The sequence below is a fragment of the Lichenostomus cassidix genome, chromosome 6 (assembly GCF_008360975.1).
Source record: "Lichenostomus cassidix isolate B80296 chromosome 6, HeHo_3.0, whole genome shotgun sequence".
In the NCBI taxonomy this organism is placed as follows: Eukaryota; Metazoa; Chordata; class Aves; order Passeriformes; family Meliphagidae; genus Lichenostomus; species Lichenostomus cassidix.
The window spans coordinates 15,058,871-15,079,311 of NC_139487.1; the positions used below are offsets into that span (position 1 = coordinate 15,058,871).

General features: G+C 34.8%; 1 protein-coding gene across 3 annotated transcripts in view; it reads right to left on the reverse strand.

Moving 5' to 3' along the window:
• The window catches only part of IDE (insulin degrading enzyme), a 54,325-nt gene that overhangs the window by 18,223 nt on the left and 15,661 nt on the right, over positions 1 to 20,441 (reverse strand). For 2 of the 3 annotated variants that reach the window (XM_085065196.1, XM_085065194.1), the window contains exons 7-15: positions 20,093 to 20,255; positions 19,376 to 19,468; positions 18,749 to 18,840; positions 17,045 to 17,125; positions 14,905 to 15,008; positions 7,974 to 8,076; positions 6,893 to 7,015; positions 6,185 to 6,267; positions 1,975 to 2,119 (exon numbers count right to left, since the gene is read on the reverse strand). In XM_085065196.1, coding sequence (XP_084921322.1) covers positions 1,975 to 2,119; positions 6,185 to 6,267; positions 6,893 to 7,015; positions 7,974 to 8,076; positions 14,905 to 15,008; positions 17,045 to 17,125; positions 18,749 to 18,840; positions 19,376 to 19,468; positions 20,093 to 20,255 — 987 coding nt within the window. Of the gene's footprint in view, positions 1 to 1,310; positions 1,456 to 1,974; positions 2,120 to 6,184; positions 6,268 to 6,892; positions 7,016 to 7,973; positions 8,077 to 14,904; positions 15,009 to 17,044; positions 17,126 to 18,748; positions 18,841 to 19,375; positions 19,469 to 20,092; positions 20,256 to 20,441 lie in introns of all 3 variants that reach the window. The other variant, XM_085065195.1, reaches the window with a different exon arrangement.

The following is a 20,441-nucleotide window of genomic DNA, read 5'->3' on the forward strand; positions in this document are numbered from 1 at the left end:
TACAGAAAATTCTCTTGCAAAAAAAAGGCATTGAAAAGTCTTTTTGTGTAGAGAAAAACTTCAAAATTTGGTATCTCCAATCAGGAATTTGATTGGATCTGTGCAGTTCAATACTTAAGAGCAAAACTAAACTTCAGAACAAGGCAACATACAGATGAACTCCTGCTTTTCAATAGAAAGAATTATTTTGTTCTGTAGTTGCTGAAACATAGCAGAACCGTGAATTTGAAGAAAACATTCTCATAAATGGATTTATGACAAAGGCTGGTATCCTAAATTAGCACAGGGACCCAGAGTGTTCAACAATCACCATGGGTGACCTTTCAGAGTAGTATCTGCCCTTGCTCAAAGCATCAATGTAATACAGTTACATTTATTAATTATAAAATTCCTCACAATACAGAAAAGAATATTACAAGTTCTCAAATAATATTTAAAATAACTGTGGCTAAAAATGAAGAAAGGTACACATGTTTTTTTAAAAGGAATTAACCCTGATCATAGAAACACCAGCAAGCTTTGCAACTGAGAACAGATAACCATGTTCGCAATAAGCCAAGTGAATGCAACCAAGAAATTAGATTTATGTTGGACCAAAAAGAGAAATTACAGCACTCCCTCATACAGAAAATGTAAAGACAATAAAGTACATTATTTTACTAAAATGCTTTGGAAAATAACATTCTACAGGAAATTTCAAAACTTTCTGGAATATAATGATGGTTAATAAAAGCTTTTAACAGAACTTCAAGAGAGACTACTAAAATCTCCTATCATAAATCTCATAGGAGAAGCTGAGCAAGAAATAACCATTTATCATACCAGTATTTATCAAGCATTGTCAGTCCTCTAAAACGGATTATAACACGTCATGAAAACATGAGAAAAAGCCATAAATATCCAGAATTGCATTCTAATGAACACATGCACAATCCATTTCCACAGTTTGCTACAGAAGAATTAGAGAATTATAACAAAATCTGTAAGGCTGAGGATTCATTCAACAGGAAAGTTAATCTTTTTATACAGAAACCAGCAATAGTACTTTCCCGATTATCATGCAAGCGAGTAAAAATGTGAACCAGAATGCAACAATTGCACTACACACATGTTCACAAGACACTGAGATCTTTAACAGGTCACTCAGTACTGATTAAAATACAGTCTTGCATTGCCTTTAATTCATGAGATATATGCAAGGAAAAAAAAACATTAACCATCTCATTTAGAAATGCAGAAGTCAAATGTTTTCTCCAAGCTCAACAACTCCCAAGCTGTTTCATTTCCTCCTGCGTTTTTTTCTTACTTACAAGTATTGCATTCATTCCTGATGCAATGCCATAGACCAAACCTGAGAGGCGTGCTGCATATGTATACTCTTTTAAATCATCCTTCAATAACCTGATAAACAGGTATGTCATGTTGCAATGGAGAGGATCAGCATAAATGTAGCGACTAACAAAAAGAAAAACAAAAGAAATGCTTTGATACCTCAGGCAGTGACAAGGTAATGGATGAAGAAACATGACTGAAGAGTATGTATATGCAGCCTCATGATCAGTAGTTCTTGAACAGGAAAGCTGAAGTACAGTGTCTATTAGCATGAAAAGGGGGTACTTTACCCCATCAGTCAGATAGTTTTTAGTAGATATCTGACCAATAAATATGTAAGCTTGGATTAGGGTTGTTTTTTTCTTTTTTAATGGAGGAAGAAATCTTAAAATTAATTAATTTCATGAATGATATAAAAATAAAGAAGAAAATTTGCTTACTATGAACTGAAAGACTGTTGAAGACTTTTAACAAAATTCAACTTAAAATTCAAATCAAAGAAAAGATGGTTAATAACCAAGATCAAAAGGACTAACAGCCTTTATTTTTTATTTAAAAGTCCTTCCATCAAATCAATATAAAAATGTTGATGAGTGGAAGTAGTTTTAAGGCTCTAAGCTTTTCCTTGATTTGGGTACTTACATACATCCCATAGATGGTATTTTGGAGATCATAGTTCAAGCCAGCTAGCTCTGCTGCATATGCATACTCGTTGAGGGAGTCTTTGAGTAGTTCAAGGTACAAATAGGCCATGTTACAATGCAAGGGATCCACGTAAGCAAATGGGCTGGAAGAAAATGTTGAAAGTAAAATATGCAGTTTAAAATTATTTCTCTGTTTCTTTTGGCCTTTTAAGTTTGATCTGAAGGAAACAGTATTTTCTGTGATTTTATGCTGATGGATCCCAGTATGGATTCCTATTTTGGAGCCAAATTTGAGCATACCTGAAAAGAGTTACTTAGCTTGCTTATGGTTTGATGACTTAATGTACTCAAGATCCCAGAGATATTCTATTCATGCTCACAAATCAAAACACATTTACTTGACTGCACAGTCAGAATTCACCAGGAGTAAAAGAAACTAAATGTACCAACATAATTTAACAGACTAAAGTGAAAGCCCATATACCAAACATTAAATTAATTAATTAATACTAATACACAATCAGAAAACTAAGTGGTTTCTAGCACAAAAATTAGGAGATCAGCAATTTGTGGTATGAAAATAAGCAGTACATGCCAAGCTCAGCTCAGGAGAGAAGGCTGGCATATCCCTTTTCTTACTACTGTAATTTTTGGTGTTATCTTTTTAATGGCAACATCTCTCCAAAACCTACTGCTGCTTTAGAAGCACGTGATCACACAAAATACTGTCACAAATTTCTCAAAAAGAGAAATGCAGAGAAAAGAGAAAATACTCAGTCCGTGTTTCGAATGTGCTAATTGTTAAATACCTGTGTGTTTTAAAGATTTGAGAAGTCAAGACAAGTTAGTTGAACTATGTGTATTTCTGAAGCCTCTGAAGTGCATGTAAATTCATGACTGATTTCACAGAAATAATCAGCAGTATCTGAAGCATTTGCTTCAGATAGCAGCAACTCCCATTACAATTCAAACCCTTGCTATTGACATCTGCTTTCCTGAAGCAGTCCGATATTCAGAGACATGCTATGACATATGTCTACACCTATACAGCAGGGTATTTCACTGTTTATATCAACATTAATGTTGTAGAGAAAGGATCACATGACCACAACACATAAGCTGGTGACTTCAAAACACATTGCAAAGGTATTCTCAAGAAGGTTCCTTGTAGCTTTTAACTTCTCCTTCCTTTTAGATTAAGAAAAGGAAGCACAGGAAGAGATTTTAACTAACAAAATAATAAAAAAAATACATATTCAAGAAGCAGAGCCTGCTATAGTCTGAAATCTTAGCTCAGATTAAACAAACAGATCAGTAAAAAAGACAAAAGGACAGGTATTCACACTTCTCTCTACAATGAGAATTTCCCAAAACTCAGCAATTTCAATACATGCAATAACTCCAATTACTCGCCATTTTTTTAACTAAGACCAAATTCAAAGCAAGATGTAGGTCAATCCTATAAACCTTCCTCCAAACTCATTATATTCTTTTCCATTTTGATACTAGAATATAGATAATCAGTTTGAGTGATTACTATGTCTGGATCAGTTATAAATTCTGCATTCTCACTTAGCTGGCAAAGGCCAATGGGGAGTTTGGAAAAAACCCACAACTTGATCATTAATTCTCAAGTGAAAAATAACAGAAAACAATTGTTGCAACACTGTTCTGGGAATTGCTTCCTATTATTGACAGTTTTGTAAACACATGCTTATTTCTAGTTTACCTTTTTTTTTTAACTAGACTCAAAGAAGTAGAACTACTCAATCACTAATGGTGCATTAAAAAAACAAAAACCATGAAGTCTTGTCTTTTCCCCTTTCAAACAGCTGTTACATAGCTGGAATCAACACTGAAGTGCTGAGTTGCTAACTACCTTTAAAGAATGTTCAAATCACCAGCACATTACACTGTTGTTTTACTTCCTTTTAAATAAGGATATTGTGGAGTTCTTAAGTTGCAATTCATACAAATGCAAAAGCTTATTATCCTCTTTTAACCTGGGCAATCAGTCAGATGTTGTTACTGTGATGTTTAACACAAGGAATCCTGTAAGGATTTTCAGTTTTGGAACAAGGTGATTTCAAGAGGTTCATATACTCATTGTTCCTCTGGGATTTGTATATTTAAGGGAGAAACCAACCTCATCAACTTCCTCTTACTTTATCTACACAGCAATTGCTGCTATAACATCTGGCCCAGGAATTCTTTCTATGCTTCAAGTTGATGAGGGCTGCAGGCAGAAGAAATCTTCCTAGTTTTTTGTATCATACTTGTCTATGGTGCAAACAGACTCTTGCAGTCCACTACGAGACAGCACAGCCTTCATATTCTGATCTAGACCTGAAGCTAAAACTTTCATGAAAAGCCATGTCATTAAGATGGTTTTATTCACCAATTCACTTGTTCCCAAGATATTTGAGTGATTCCATCAAGTCTCATGAATAAACACTCTACATTTCACCATTTTCTTCAATGACAGTCAGCATGACCAAAGAGAAACAGATTCACCAAGCATCTTTTTTAAGAGTCAAAACTGGACAAAACCTGCTTACAGCATCTTTTGGAGGTGATGCACCCAATATCATCAGAATCTCCTCACTCCTTTTCACACACAATTACCATCTCATTTTTAAGGAAAAGAAAAGAACCCTTGCTCTCAACCCTAAGAAAAAAGCCAGCTCTCCACCTGGAACTGCTCCTAGGAGGAAAGAGGGAAATCATTCCATTACGATGGTCAGCAAAGCTCAAGTACTTCTGGCTTTTTGTAAGAGCTCACTGAGATGGAAGTACAAATCTAACTGGGAAATACCACCTCCACAGGTCTAGCTGAAGATATCCCTGCCTGCTGCAGGAGGGTTGGACTAGACCTTTAAAAGTCCCTTCCAACCCAAACAATTTTATCATATTGTGTACATGTGTACACTTACACCTTTGTGTGTTTCACAAAATATTAGAGATTGGACCACTTACAGTTCACCTGAATTGACTTCAAAAGACACCACAACTATAAACTCAATGTCCATCAATAAAATCCTATTTTGGATTTTGGCCAAACACAGTACAAGGGAAAGCCACCAAGAATGAACACAGAAGGCAAACCACTGCAATCGTTGCTCTTTGAACAAGCCATGGAGAGTTACTGTTTTGATCCTCCATTTCCTGACACATAGAAGTTGAAACAGTTGTAACATCTGCCCTGTGGTTTCAAAAAGCAAAAGGAGAAAATGCCCAGACAACCTATTTTCCCCAGCTAGAACCAAAATCAGTACCAAGATATGACACACTCTGAAAAAAACTTGTCTAATATTCTGCAAGAAAAATTTCAAGTGTTCTCTCAAAACAAGAAGTCAACAGTGCATTTATAGGAGTTCCCACAGCAGCCTTTCCAGCAGTATCACCAAATCACCTGATTAGGCAAAAGGAGAGTTCCTGAATTTTTTTTAGCTTTCAGTAGTTCAACACAGAAACTGCTGCACTCTAAAAATAGTTGTGTTTTAATTCAAAAGAAATTTATTGAAAATAACACTAAGAAAGTCCATCACTGTCATGCTTACTTAAAAAAGAAAGATCACCTTCCCATGATGAAATCATGCAAGACCAGAATTAACGTTACATTTTATCACACATACTGAGGTGAAAATCAAACATTCATTGATAATACAGAGAATGCTCTTCTACACAAAAATACAATCAGCTGCAGGTGTCAGTTAAGTAAAAACCCAAAATTATAAGCACTTTTTAAACTGGTTTGTATTATGCAAATGAAAATAGAATTTGAATCTAAAACCATTATCAGAATAGCATTTCATAGAGAAAACACATCTTAAAATAGCTGTGATTAAGTAATTAATTTAAAAACACACTTTTATTTTTAAAGGAGGGATAATGCAATATGTACTGGGTTCTACTGGCAGGTATATTTCAGGTATAGCAAATAAAGTATAAAAGAAAATTTGGTTTAAGAGTATATTTAGATAAGCTTTTCCTGCTAATATAGATGGAGCACACCAAATGTCTTGCTACTCAATTACTGCATATTTTAGATGAGCCTTCCTGCTAAGCCTTATTGCATATTCAAAGTAAGGACAAACATTCTGAATATGTCAATACGCACAATAAAGTCTTTGCTGCAGAAATGCAGATTCCCAATGAATAAGAAACTTTTGGAGACTGTTTTATGTGAGATACTTAACATAGCATACCTGAAAAATTCAAAGTTGAGACAAGCTTTTGGCAAAAAAAATTTGTCATCTTGCTTGAACCATAGTTTGCTCATAGCAGTATCCTGTGCCAAGAAAAGATTTTGTTAAGTAATCTAAGTTTTAACTGCAATATATGACACTATTTTAAAAAAATTCTCATCACTTCAAATTTCCCTTTAGAATTATCCCCTTAATTAGTATTATTTGAATTGCTACATTCAACATATATATTGAATATAGTTATATCCAGTATATTGAATATATATTCAATATACTTTGAGATCACTAACTGACACTTCTCTCCCTTTTTCCATGCAATCACAGGCATTTTCCACACAGTTAAAAACAACAGCCTTGTCTACACCCTCGACTTGCTCAACACTGGTTAAAAAAAATGTAAGAGCGGCAGTCACCCTTCTGCTGAATAAACAGCTCTATTGCTATTTTTATCTGTTAGCACACTTTCAAAAGGGCAGAGAGAGTTCAAGCTGTTTCCAGGTTCACTTTTATAGCAACACAAATTGTCATAATCCAAAGTTCAGCAAGAATGAACTTTCTACTGTCCTTCCAGCAATACACTGAAGTTTTGTAGTTCTTTGTTTACTACACTTTGGAATATGAGATTATCTATATTTTAAAAAACTGAGTAATTAAATTCTAACTTCTCAGAAGATCAGGCAGCAAACAGGACAAATACAGACAGTTTACCTTGACAAGGGCAGGATACTGTGTTGCATCTTTTTCTAATGGCAAAATCTCAAAGTTTGTAGGAATGAACTCGTTCTTCATTGGAAGCTTGAATTTCCCATTCAGGTCAGCATTTTGCCATTTCTAGATCAACAGGAGAAACAATGAGGCTATGCCCATTTCTGCTTAATTAAAGGATATATGCTTATATATTTCATACTGAAACAAAAGATTTAAAAATGCATTCCACTACCTTATGTGTACATAGTATTAAGATAGCAGGGAAAGAGAGAAAGAGCTGGGAAAACAAGCTGGCATAGGCTATCAGCAGGATTAATTGCTCTAAGAAGGAGGATGACAGATAAAAATAATTTGAAAAGTTTACAGTGGAGAAGAAGGTGGGTTTATATCTTGTATTTTCTGCTACCATGAACTGTAAATGAAGATATAAACAAAAGACTTAAACAAGAATTCTAATCAAGAACATAGGTATGGTCAAGCTAAAGGAAGTGCTCCTATGCAGTGTCTGTTCAGAACACACTCAGAAGGTCCAATTCAGCCCTAAGGTGCATTTTACAACCATCTCTTCTTAGAAGATTACAACAGTAATAAGTTTCAATAAGGACTTGCCCACCCCCTTTTTCGGAGTTTTGATTTTTACAATCTCACTTAACTGGCAAAATATACTAGCTTTCTATGTTGCAAAAATCAATTTCAGAAACAGTTACATGTAACATTTCTTAAAAATTCCTTTTTGTAAGTACTGATGAGTTCATTAACATACAATAGAGAGTTTTGAGGTTTTAGAAGTTAATGCTTACACTTTTAAGTAGCCACTGCATATTAGGGATCTTCTACAGAAAAAACAGTGTAACATTCCCTGTACTTAACACTGTTTATAACCATTAAAATATACCCATCTATCCAATAAATATTTGAAATCTAAAGACTAATATCAGATTCTTACTTCCTTTAACATTAAACAGACTCACTGTACGATTTACATGCTATGAAGAACAGCAGATTTAAATGGAAAATTAGACTAAGAATTTACCACCGGCTTTCATTTGAAGATACTAGAATGTTACAAATTTTAACATGCCTTAATAACTTCATCAGAAATTGCTTCTTGCTTGTACTGTGTTCCATACCAGTCTTCTGTTCGATCAGTTTTTCCTTCAAAAGACTTGGAAACTATTGCAACTCTGAAAAAAAAAAAGAGCCAAAGCACTTTGGCATGAATGTGTCTGAGAAAAGACTCTGAGAAATTATTCCAAGCACTGTTAATGCAGTGTCACCAGAAAACATTTATTTCTGCAAACAGTCCCTAGACAATAACAGGGTACATCAGCAAGTATAACTATACTGAACGACATGCTAAGGTTAACCATGAAATCAGGTTACCACAGTCATTTAAAGTCATGATTTTTCTCAAGTGTTACAACCTACAGTTACACACCAGTAGTGCTGCATGCAAGTTCTATTTTTAGACACTGTTCTTGTTCCAGAAAACAGAAAGTAGTTCTTGCTGCTTCTACAAAATTAAGTGATTACATTTTACATACCACCTATATCAACACCCAAATATGTGAAAATACTATTATAGACATTTTATGCCAGTCCTATATAGTTATTTTGTTCCATTTTATTCCAGTCACAGGATCATAGATAACCTCAAGTTGAAAGGGACTAGTAAGGATCATGTTCAATTCCCTGCTTCTTGCAGGGCTACGTAAAACTAAACCATATGACTAAGCATCATCCAGGTGCTACCTGAAAAATGCACCTAAAAAAGAGAAAATCCAGAATAAAGAAAATTACAAACTTATCAGTAATTTTTTTGTAGTCTACATGATAGGTGTCAAGAAAACTCCTTTAATTCAATTGAACAATCTCCAACACAAAGGAGTATTTAACAGAATTAAGTGGCCAGCTCCAAGAGTAAATAGATGTTGCTAAGAAATCTGAAATGGTCAAAAAAGATAGCACAATTACCTGCCCTCCCAGACATGACTGAACACCTGCCTGCCCTAGGCAAGCAGTGAATTAACTCCTTGCTTTGCACTGTGCACAGCTTTTGCTTTCTCTATTGAACTGTTTTTATCTCAACCCATGAGTTTTCCAGCTTTTACCCTTTTGATTCTCTCCCTCATCCCACTGGCAGGTGAGTGAGTGAGTGGCTGTGCGGGGCTTGCCTGCTGGCTGGGGTTAAACCACAACACAGGTACAAAGTTGCTAGGAGACTACAAAAACCATAAGGTCTCATAGAATTTCAGAGCAACCTACCAGGTCTTTAAGAATAAAAATAAGAAAAAGAAGTGAGAGTCTCAAGTGAAAAAATTATCCAGATAAAATTCCAATAATCATATGATTAGAGCAGCAAGACAAAGATGTTCTATGGTAGAATATACAGATGTCTGTTATTCAACATTTCCTCCTCCTACCCTTCTCCAGTATACTGATGCTCAAGCAGTAGTGACAACCCAAGCACTCCAACATTTCCTGTAGGAACACACTGAAATTCAAGAGCTAAAAATAATTCTGTCTGCTCAATGGATAGAAAACAAAATTGTGGAAATCAACATTGTAGTACTTCAAGCGGTTCTGCTTCAAGAGATCCTCCTGCCTTCCCTTTATCCCAAATCACTACCAGAATGATTAGTGACATTTTGAGCTGTCAGAAACATACCCCCAATAGAAACAAATTAAAAGGCATTTTGTCTGCCCAAGAATTACAACTCAAGACAAGACACCAGCAGCAACAGGAACAAAGACCAGGACATGAACAGAAGAGGGGAAAAGAAGCACAGCAGGTAGAAATACTATGCCATGTAGGTATCAATATATTGTAATCCATCTTTAAAGTCACCAATCTTGTAATGTTACTTTTGCTTTTCATTTCCCTTTGTGCTGTATAGCACTATAAGCATCCATATGTTTTAAGACAGCGTTGTTGAATGGCACTGGGAAAGCAAGACAGGCAATCAGGCAATCTTCAATTAATACCTGCCTAAAGTATATTTAGATTCAACCGGTGCAATTAGGCTTGAGCCATTCATGGATATGGAACACAACAAACTGTACATGGAATTTACTTCTGTGTATACATTCTTGTACATGCAAACTGATACGGTCCCCAATTTCAAAAGCAAGCTCAGTTTCTACATGTGATACATATTTACTAAATACTATCTTGTTTTTCACTCTCCTGAAATCTAAAATGAAACTGGAAATGAAAGATCCTCAGAAGAGTGTTACTTGAGAAGAGAATGTGTGCTTTAAAATGAATGTAGTTCCACAAAAGATTATCAACTATTACACTCCAGATTTACGTAACAGAACTCAAGGTTCTATGGGTGAAAAAGTAGCAGAGTTAGAAAACAGTATCTGTGACACTAGTAACAAACATGCCAAGGCTAATTTATTTTTATAAAGGATGAATTGATTTTCTTAGGACCTAATTTAAACTTTGCCTTCCAAATTATGATATTGTCAAACAATGGAAAAAATTACATTTATCACATTCAAATGCATAACATAGCACGACTAAGACAAAAATAGCAAAAGCCTACATTTGTTCCTAAGTTCCCTCACAACCATCAGTAAAACTGATGTGAGGCAACACATGCTATTCAGAGCCACTTACTTATAAATCTCCTCAGAAAACAGAGGAAGGGGAAGCTACATGCAGAGAGAGATGCTGCTGGAGTGCAGCATTCTGATCACTCCACAGAAACACAAGTTTCTTTGAGTTCAGTCAAACTAAGTTGCTACAAAGGATTTGTGGGAAGAAATAAGTGAACAAATTGTGATTTTCAAAACTGTTGCTCAGATCCAATGCAATTAAAAATAAACACATACACATCTAGCATGTTTACCCTCAAGGGATGAGCATCACCAACTGCACTGAGATAACTCTGCTCAGAGTCTGTGAAATTCCAGCAGTTAGAAATTTCTCTATCAACATTTTTGGCATTCATTTTATTTTTCTTCCCTCTAGGACAGTACTAATGCTGTACTTCTGCTATCAAGAGAGGAAAAAAGCCCACTTACTATCCCGGGGAAAATGTTATTTAGCTACTTAATCTGGTGAGTCACTATCTACTTAAATTTTAATAAGAGCATTTATTTTGCAGATGTTGAAGGGAAAAAATGTCTTGGAAATGACAGGAAAATTACATTTTTCAGCTAAGATTGAGACACATGCCAAGTCTATTCCCTTATCTTCACAGATGGCTGGTAAAACCCAATACAGTTAGAACAAGTAAAAATGATACTTATATTTTAAAATGTTTCTCTCTTAGGGAAATTAAGGCACCAAATGAAACAAGTAGTGTGCCGGGTGGGAGGAGAATAGGAACACTTCCTGTTATGGTTCAGTCAAATGGAAACACATATGTGTACTTATTACCATCTGTGACTATGGATTTTTTTTCATACTTTTTAAACTCAAAGTTTGTTAAGAAAATATTAGTTGAAAAACTATACATTTTAAAAAGACATTGAATGCAGTTACTATAATGTAGATATGCCAAGAAGTACTTAGTATAGGTGGATTAAAAGGAAATTATAAATAAAACCATAATACAAAGGAAAAATTCAAATCAATGCCAACTAAACCACCTCAAGACAGAATGTATGCAAGGCATAAAAAGAAAAAAAATAAATCAATAAAACCAGGAAAACAACACCAAACAACAGGCAGAGCTAGGATATGGCACATAAAGCTTTCATAAAAAGGGAAAACAGAAAGGTAAACAGGAGCATACACATCAGCAAATGGTGGAAAACCAAACACAGACATTCAGAGCAGATGTAAACATGTTTTTTAATTAGTATATAAAATCACAAAAGGACAAAAGAAGGGAGCAGGTTACTGGATTGGTAATTCACTACATTCTTATAGATACAGATGTAATTAAAAAAGAAGTAAAACACAAAGGAACCCTTTTATTAACATCTGTAATCTCAACTCATTCTCTCAAGGAAGCCCACTAAAAAGACAAATCCACAGTGGTTTTCTTGAATCTTTGTAATGTACCATTAAATCACTTTTAGCAATACTTAAATAAGCTTTCCCTTCCCAAGATGATTTTTCTTGCCAGCAATTTAAAATAAAATATACTATAAAATTATATTCCCTGTTATACTATACTTCAAATGATCTTAGTTAAGTGAAATATTTTTAAAATTGCAGTTCATTTTTTCCTACTTTTAATTTCACATGGTAAGATTTAAAATATATCTAAATGGGATGTAGTACTATAGTAATATACTACAAGTTAGTATTTTCTTTCAGTCAGAAATAGGAAAGCCTGATTAGCTCAGATCTTTAAACATCTGATGCCCCAAATAAAGAATTTAATTCCCACTAAAATTGACTTATACTTTTAAATCCAAGAAAGATCAGCTTCCAGTATTACCCCAGAAGCTACACAAAAGCATAACCATAACATTTTTGAGTCTATACTGAAAAAAAGTATCATCTAGGGCAGCAGAAAAAGGCACCATGACACTCAGGAATCATAAATTTGGGTTGATGTTTCGGGTTTCTTTCTGTAAGTTATATTTCTTGAGAATACTAACAGTCTGAACACGGAGAGAACTAAGATGTGAATGTATACTTGCTGTGGCAATTACACACACCAACATGGTCTTAGTCTACACATGGTAAGCAATACATTGATCATTACTCTGACCATATACCAATCAAACTCCAAGCATGCCTGCTGCTACATCATTACAGACCTCCTGCAGGCCTCAATCCATCCATGGTAAAATAGCACTGCTTTGCTGAATTTGGCTGCTGAAACAGCATTTAATCAGTCTTTGGACACTCTCTAGTTTGTACGTATTTATATTTAAGCCTTAGTGGGACAGCTGTCAGCATAGCTGTGGGCACTTAAGCTTCAGAGAAGTAACCCACTTGTATTTATTATCTTTAAGCCTTACTGAAATCTCTGCAACAAAGACAATATATAATTTCTTTAACTGAAGAGGCCATAAAAACAGGTATATTCCAGTTCTGAAAGTACTTCTTCTCCCTCCAAACATTTACCACCTTTTTTATCCAAAATTTTTCAGTTACACATTTCTTCATCTGTTAAATGACATCTATTTTTTAAGCCAGGTAAAGCAAATATACAACATAATTAGTCCTGAAGGAAGACTAAACATAAACATACACCATCCAAAAAGCATCAGCTAAAAGAAAGCAAGGTGAGACACATGACATTTGAAGCCCACAATTACACTGACACCTACAGAAGTTAGTAATGACCATCCCTCTCTGATCACAAACTTTCTTGATTCAGTCACCATCCCACCGTCACTCCTCCGCTATGAAAACTTGGAGACCTCCCTGTACCAAAAAGCAAACCTACTCTGTCCAAGTTTGTTTGCAAGACACCTCCACCACTGTGCCTCTCCAGTCTCAACATACTATACTTTGGTTTTTGAAAAGACACCATCCAAAACAGGCTGTATTTGAATTTTTAATTTAATTCTGAAACACCTGTCTCCATTAACTGAAGGATCAAACCTTTATAAGCTGCTTAACATACTAAAGTTCATCATCAGCTCATACTTGTTCTAGATGTGTTCCATCTTGAAAAAAATCTAATTTTTATTTTACATTAATCCACAATTACCAAGTGTGGTGAAAATGTCCATCTCCAGCAAGTCACTTTGTCAAATTGGAGAAGACTGATGTAACCCTACAAAACATCAGATCTCATTAACACCTGTAGCTTCTTTACTAAATCAGCATTAGCTCAGGTTTAACTATTGCTTGTAAGCAACCCTAAAACCAGTTAAAAGTCTACATTCACGTGGAATTTGGTTAAGCTTTTTACAGAGAACAAGTAATTACACATTCTCTATTTTAATTACTAAAACCAGTCTTTATATGTTAGAGGTATCAAATTTTCAAGAACTTGGGTGGCAGAGCAACATGAAAATACCTTCAAAATAGAGAAGTATTAAGTACTTTAGGAAAGAGAACCTGGAAATTTTCATTGCTGTTCAGAACATGATCTCTTGACATAGTCAAGCTTCAGTCAAAGTATCCCACACATTATACACAGATGCACACCCACACAGAGATACAGACCCTTCTTCAAAGGGCATTAATTACTATGGCAACTGCTATTGCTGATATAGGCAAAGCCATTTATTCTATCATGACTTACTTGCATACCCCTAGAAACACCAGAACCCCATGACATTTGCAAATACAGTTCATAATCAAAGCTTATCTGATTTTATCCAACAATTATTTGAAATATATCAAACTTGGCAAATAAATTAACATATATCTAAGACTTTCTTATACAAAGAAACATAGTGAAGATTGGTGCCCAAACTTTTAAGTAATTCCCAGTAATTTCAGAAGGCTGAAATACATAAACACCAGAAATATACAAAACCATGCCTCACTGTCCTGTATTCAACACTGTCTGAAAATTTCAACATGTAATATATTCAGAGATTTTAGCGGCTAAAGACACAGCTACTTCTACTCACATAAACTGCTATTTTTCAGAGGGTGTGCTAATCTGCATGAAGTTTCACAGACCTCCATAATGGAAACAAAATACATACATCAGATAAAAGCCATGCCCTTAACCGATTTCCAGACCTAGATCCAAATTGTTAACTAAAGCATTCCATATAAAATGTCCCAATAATAATTTAGTGAGGCAGGATAATTTTACTAGGGTTTTTTCTCAGTAAAGTTAAGCTGTTTGGAGTAAGAATCTTCCTAAAAACTATTTCAGTCCAAGGGAGGAAGACAGAAAGGACTCAAATGACATTTCAGCATACAAAGGACTCAGATGACGTTTTTGTCTGAACAGGAAGGGTTGCATGTACTTAAGAGAGAATTTTAGAAGGGGAGCAAATACATTAACAGAAGAATTAGCTCTTTTTCAGTCCCATTTAGTTTGGAGCTGCAACAGACACCCAAGATTTTGTGTTTCCATTAGCTCATCTGCTTTCTTATAATATTCATGTTAAAATACAATTTAACTTACCGAACATTTTCTGGTCTCAATTTATCCAGTACCATCTCTATTAAATCAGGCCTGAATTCTTCAAGCAAATATTCAGCAGCCAATACTTCTTCTATAGGATAATACTAAAAAACAAAGCCAAGGAATATGTAGATGAATTAAACAAAACTAAGCATGAAAAAACCTATGGCTCAGTAGAGGAAACAAAAGCAAACACTTCTGGTCACTAAATCTATATTACCTTGGTAATTTCAACTTAGGAGTGTGTAGATGTTTTAAAATCTCTCTCAAAACTAAACAACAGAGAATGGCATTCTAACCATGCAATCATATTTCTCCTATATTAGAGGTTATTTTATACACTGTATATTTACCATTCTTCTTTCTTGGAGTATTTTATGTCTCTATATAAAAAGTCACACCCCTTCAAATAGTATTTTGACTGAAATAGAAATAACATGGTAAATGCTGACCCCTGCAGGATATTTCTAAAGATAAAAGAATACCAAGTACTTACTAGAGTGCATTTGGGAAAAACAAAACATAAATAAGCAGAATAAAACAAACCAGTGTTTTTTTTTTTTTTTTAGGATTCTCTACTATTTAAATTCTTATTTACAATAATTTAAAGGAAATTATATTTCAATACCTAAAAGCATAATAAATATTTAATTACTTTAAATTCTAACCTTTTTCATTTAGGATCAAACTTAAAATCTCTTAAGGTACATGGCAATTTAAGAAGGAAAAAAACATTAAAACTCATCTGAACATGATTAATGTGGTTGACAGGAAAACTTTCTTGATAAACACCTGTTTACCAAGGAGAAATTACCAGGTGACATAATCACTGAGTACTTGCAGTTTGCCATACAGGTGTACTTTTTTCAACCAGAATTATTACAAAGTGGCTTTCTGAATTACATACATTGTACAAAAAAATTACAGTGGAATGACTTCAGAACACAGAGTAACTCACAAAAAGGATTCTAGAAGAGAGAAAGAGCTGTGGGGGGTGGAGAGCAAGGACAATGAACCAAACATGTTACAAAAAATTCAAATGTGAATGCCAAAGATTCAGAATTTGATGCTCATGTAACTACTGAAGTAGAATGAAAATTACCATTCATACTGCAAAGCACAGCAAAAGAAAGGCAGAAGAAAAAAAAAAAAGTCCTGAATCAATACCCTGCTCTTTGGAACACTGCTGGCAACTTCCTGGCCTGATTTTTGGAGACAGCAATTGTAATCGGAAATGATCCAACAAATAGAAGCCACTGAAAGACTGTTTCAGAAGTCAGAAGTCCATTTGTTAAAGAGATTTTAGGCATTTGACAGAGCAAAAGCAAGTGACAGCATCCCAAGAAGGAAATCTTTAAATACCCATTTACATGTTTTCAGCTAAGTCTAAAGCTTTCCAGCAAACAGAAAGAAAATTCTAAAATTAAAGATCATTATTCTAGACTTTACAGATTAAAGGTCTACAACCAATAACAGTAATTCCTGCAAAGAAACGAAGAATTTCTCTGAATAGATGCAGACATTAGCCACGCAATGAAGAATGGCTGCAATGTATAAAAGTTGCATAATTTCACTAGACAAAAAAACCCTCAACAAACCCACCTAAATCTTCTATTAGTGCAACATGAGGGAATTTTGCAAAAAATATTAAAGACCAAGTAAAAGCTACATGATGATTCTTTCAGTACCAATATGTAATCACATCAGTAAAGTCAAGGATTTGTAATTTGCAATCAATACAAACATTTCTGCTTACTGCAGTACTTCAACATTGTGAACTAAGGAACACAGCATTTATGATAATATATTATTTCTCTAGTATTTCCCTAGAGAACACTTAGCTACCAGGCAAACACAATGGTAAAGTATGTATGTCTTAAGAAACACTGAAACAGATCAAATAGCAACTCCAGTTACTGTATAATCAGTTCTACCAAGTACAGAACTATAAAATGGTGGGGTGAACAGAATGTGACTTACTGACTGCCAAAACTAAGGCTTATGCAACATATTTAGCTTCCTAAGCACAAGAAGTGCAAAGGACCTCTGCAGATGGCTGTATTCATTAAGTGGATAATCAAACACACTGCTAAAGGATTATAAAAATAACCAACCAAACAAAATGACCCCCCTCACTTACATGCAACATTCCTCCAAGCTTTGATGTGTAACCTCGTGGTCGTTCTTTATCTTTAAATCTGAATGCCACAGCATTTAGATCCTAGAAAACAATGTATGAATGACTGAATAGCATAAATTGAAGCCTACTTTAAGAATCATTACTGGCTACTTAATTTCTATTTATAATGAAAGAAAAGGAAGTACTTTTGCTATATCCATGTATAAGCAGTTAGACAAGTACCTAACACAAGTTTTCAGTAATATTCAAGTTGCATCAAACTCACAAGCACTTTGTGATTGTCTCATAATGTGAAGTAAGATACAAGTCTTGTAAGTCCTCTTCATAGTAAGAAATCTGCCCCATCTCTCATATATTTAAATTTAAATTTGCTGATAATTTGAAAACACACCAACTCTGATACAACCAGTCCACAGTATTCCAGCGCAATGTTTGTCATATATTAACGAACTGAAGCCTCTCTCTCTTCCTTTTTTCTTCCTTTTGTTCAGTCAGCCAATAGGTAAGTTTAGAGACAGAAAAAGTGTGTTTCTTTTTGGCGTCTCAGACACAGAAATAGAACACATCATTCTTAGGACACAATGGCAAGGAAGAAATAAAGAGAGCTAAGACTTTAAAGCCAGTGAAAAGACATTCCATCCTTCTATGAAACCATGCAGAGAGACTGATTAATTCAACAATTCAGCTGAAAGTAAACTCAAAAGATTCTTTTCATGCTAGCTTGCCAGCTCTCTGACTCACCCCACAGTTTCAGGAGTGCTGGGGCTGAGAGGAGAGGAGCAAGGGAAAGACAGAGGAATAAGACAGAAGGACTGAACTACTTCTTTTGAATCTTGTATTGGCTTACTCTGTCAGGGAAACAAATCCATCCAGACTTTTCGCAGAAGATACTATGACTGGAGACTACTTTCAGAGGTATACAGTGTCAAAGAGTTTGAAATAAAGCTATCTTAGCTGCAGAATTTCTACTTTAGGAGAGACTCAACAGTTTTCATCAAATAAAGCTGAGATGGAACAAGAAATCTTTACCCAAGCATATGTACTGAACCAATGAGACTACATATATAAATAAAACTGGTTTTGTTTCACACTGGCACTGAGAAGAGCAGTGCTATCTAATAGGATACTTTACATTTTTGCCCTGTGCACACAGAACTATCCAGACTTGTAAGAAGCATGAATAGTTCAGAAAAAATTGACACGTACTGCCAAAGTACTTCATGAAAAGCCTTTAGTTGACTTTCCAAAAAGATGAGGGGAACAAACAGATTAAATGTCCTACTGCCTTTGCAATCTCAACTACACAATTTGGCACACGAAATAAGGGAGGGGTACAATAACTGCCATTTCCATCTCCAATTCAATGTTATTTCTCACAGCAAATGTTTCCCCCCTTCTTCGGTCAAGACTAAAGAAAGTTATGTAAAAATAATCCTTGTGGACAGAGCAAGATCCTTCTTCCTTCACCTCCATTATGCTATCACTATGCTATCACAACTCACAGCTCTACAAGAGCATTTCACACCTACGTTAAGACAATGTATTCTGGGGGTACTTGTCATTTGTGTCAAGTTGTATCTTAAAAATTAATAAATTTAATTACCATGTTATTATTAAATGCTAGTTACACACTCAAACAATCTAATAATCAAAAAAATTTTTAAAAATACCACCACCACATATGGTACAGCCCCAATTACTTACCTTGCACTCTTGGAAAACCCATTCTTGAGGTCCTTCTGTACGTAGTTTTTGAATATATTGAAACATGTGCAAAATAATATCTTCAACATGCACTGGAAAGAAAAAAATACTTACTAATTCACTCAGTTCTGCACAGAGAAGGAATTCAATGAACACAAATATGCTTTTATTTTTAATTACACTTTGATACATCAAGACCTTTAAGTACATCTGCAATCCCACCAATCAAGTTAAACTTGCTTTTCTCAGACATGAATATAAGGTAAGTGTTCATGTCCTCAGCTAATTCCAAGAATTGCACTGAACTCGTCTTTACGTGAAGATATTGATTTACAATATAATTTAGCTCGGGTCTAAATAGTATGAGCAAGTAGCACACAAAGGTATTAACAGCTTTTCTTTTAAATAAATTTATTTAAAGTATGTAATTAACTTAATATAACCTTAAAGAAGTTGATTTCTTAGGTGAAGTGTGTTAGCATACTTAGAGAGGAACTAAACACAGAATAATAAGTTAATTAAAGTAAGTTGCCTTTCAAGCTATAATCACAATTAGTCTCTTCAGATATAAACACAAAACCATTAGATCAGCAATAACATGGAATACAGACACAGTACTTCACTTACAAAGTCCTTCTTCTGTCAAGTCCACATTAATGATGAAAAACATGAAACCTCTAGCACCTTCCTTCTGGCCTCCAACAAGAGTATTTACCCATCCTGTGTCATTAAAAAGAAACTATATTATATAAACAAATCTATAACAATTTATGCAGCTTTTTGCATGCTTCAGCAACATCATTTTTTTAAACCCCTTTTGATTCATTTACATGTTTTCCTTTACTTCCTTAATGCCTACAGCAACAATGCAAGTTAAACATAACCCAAGTCAGATCTGTCTGATTTTTTTGTACTCAGAGTGCTAAGACAAACTCAAGATTATCTGATTACTGGATAACTTATTTCTCTTTCGAGCAGAATGATATAAAGAAAAATAGCAAAAGGTACACTCTTGTAATCTTCCACACACTATGGGACCTGACAGTAGTGTCAAAGCTAGTGACAGAACAGAGACAAGATCATTATGCCGAAGTGAGCTCTCTAAACAAGGCACATAAAGGGGAGTCCAAGAAAATTATAACCTCAGCAGCCTGAGTGACTGTTACTTATTTATTTCTACCTGAAACAGAAACAAAAATAAAGCACAAAATGTCCTAAGAGCTCAAATCACACAAACAGCTGAAGGCTTTAACATACAAAGGTCTATTTTAAGTGAAATGAAGCTAAACTTTAAAAAACCATGTGATCAAATATTTTTCAATTCTTTACCTTCAAAGGACTTACCTTTGGCTTTAAGCTCTGACAAAAGACTCCCTGGGCCTTCATGCCCAATCAGATGGCCAAGGTAATGGCCAGGGTTTGATTTATAGTACTTTTGAAGGTCTGGTATAGGAAATGTGACATAAAGATTTCGTATGTCCTTAATGGGTACCACTTTGTAAAGTTGCTGAGGGGAAAAACAAGGAGAGCCATAAACAAAGGGAAGCTCATTTATTGAATTCATCTCAGGAGCATATATCATGTTCCCTTCACAGACACACATTGCAAACACATCTGCCAAATCTCCAAAGTACAGCTTATCCACAACATAGGGCAACACTTCAGTCATTCATGATACAAGCAAAGAAAATTA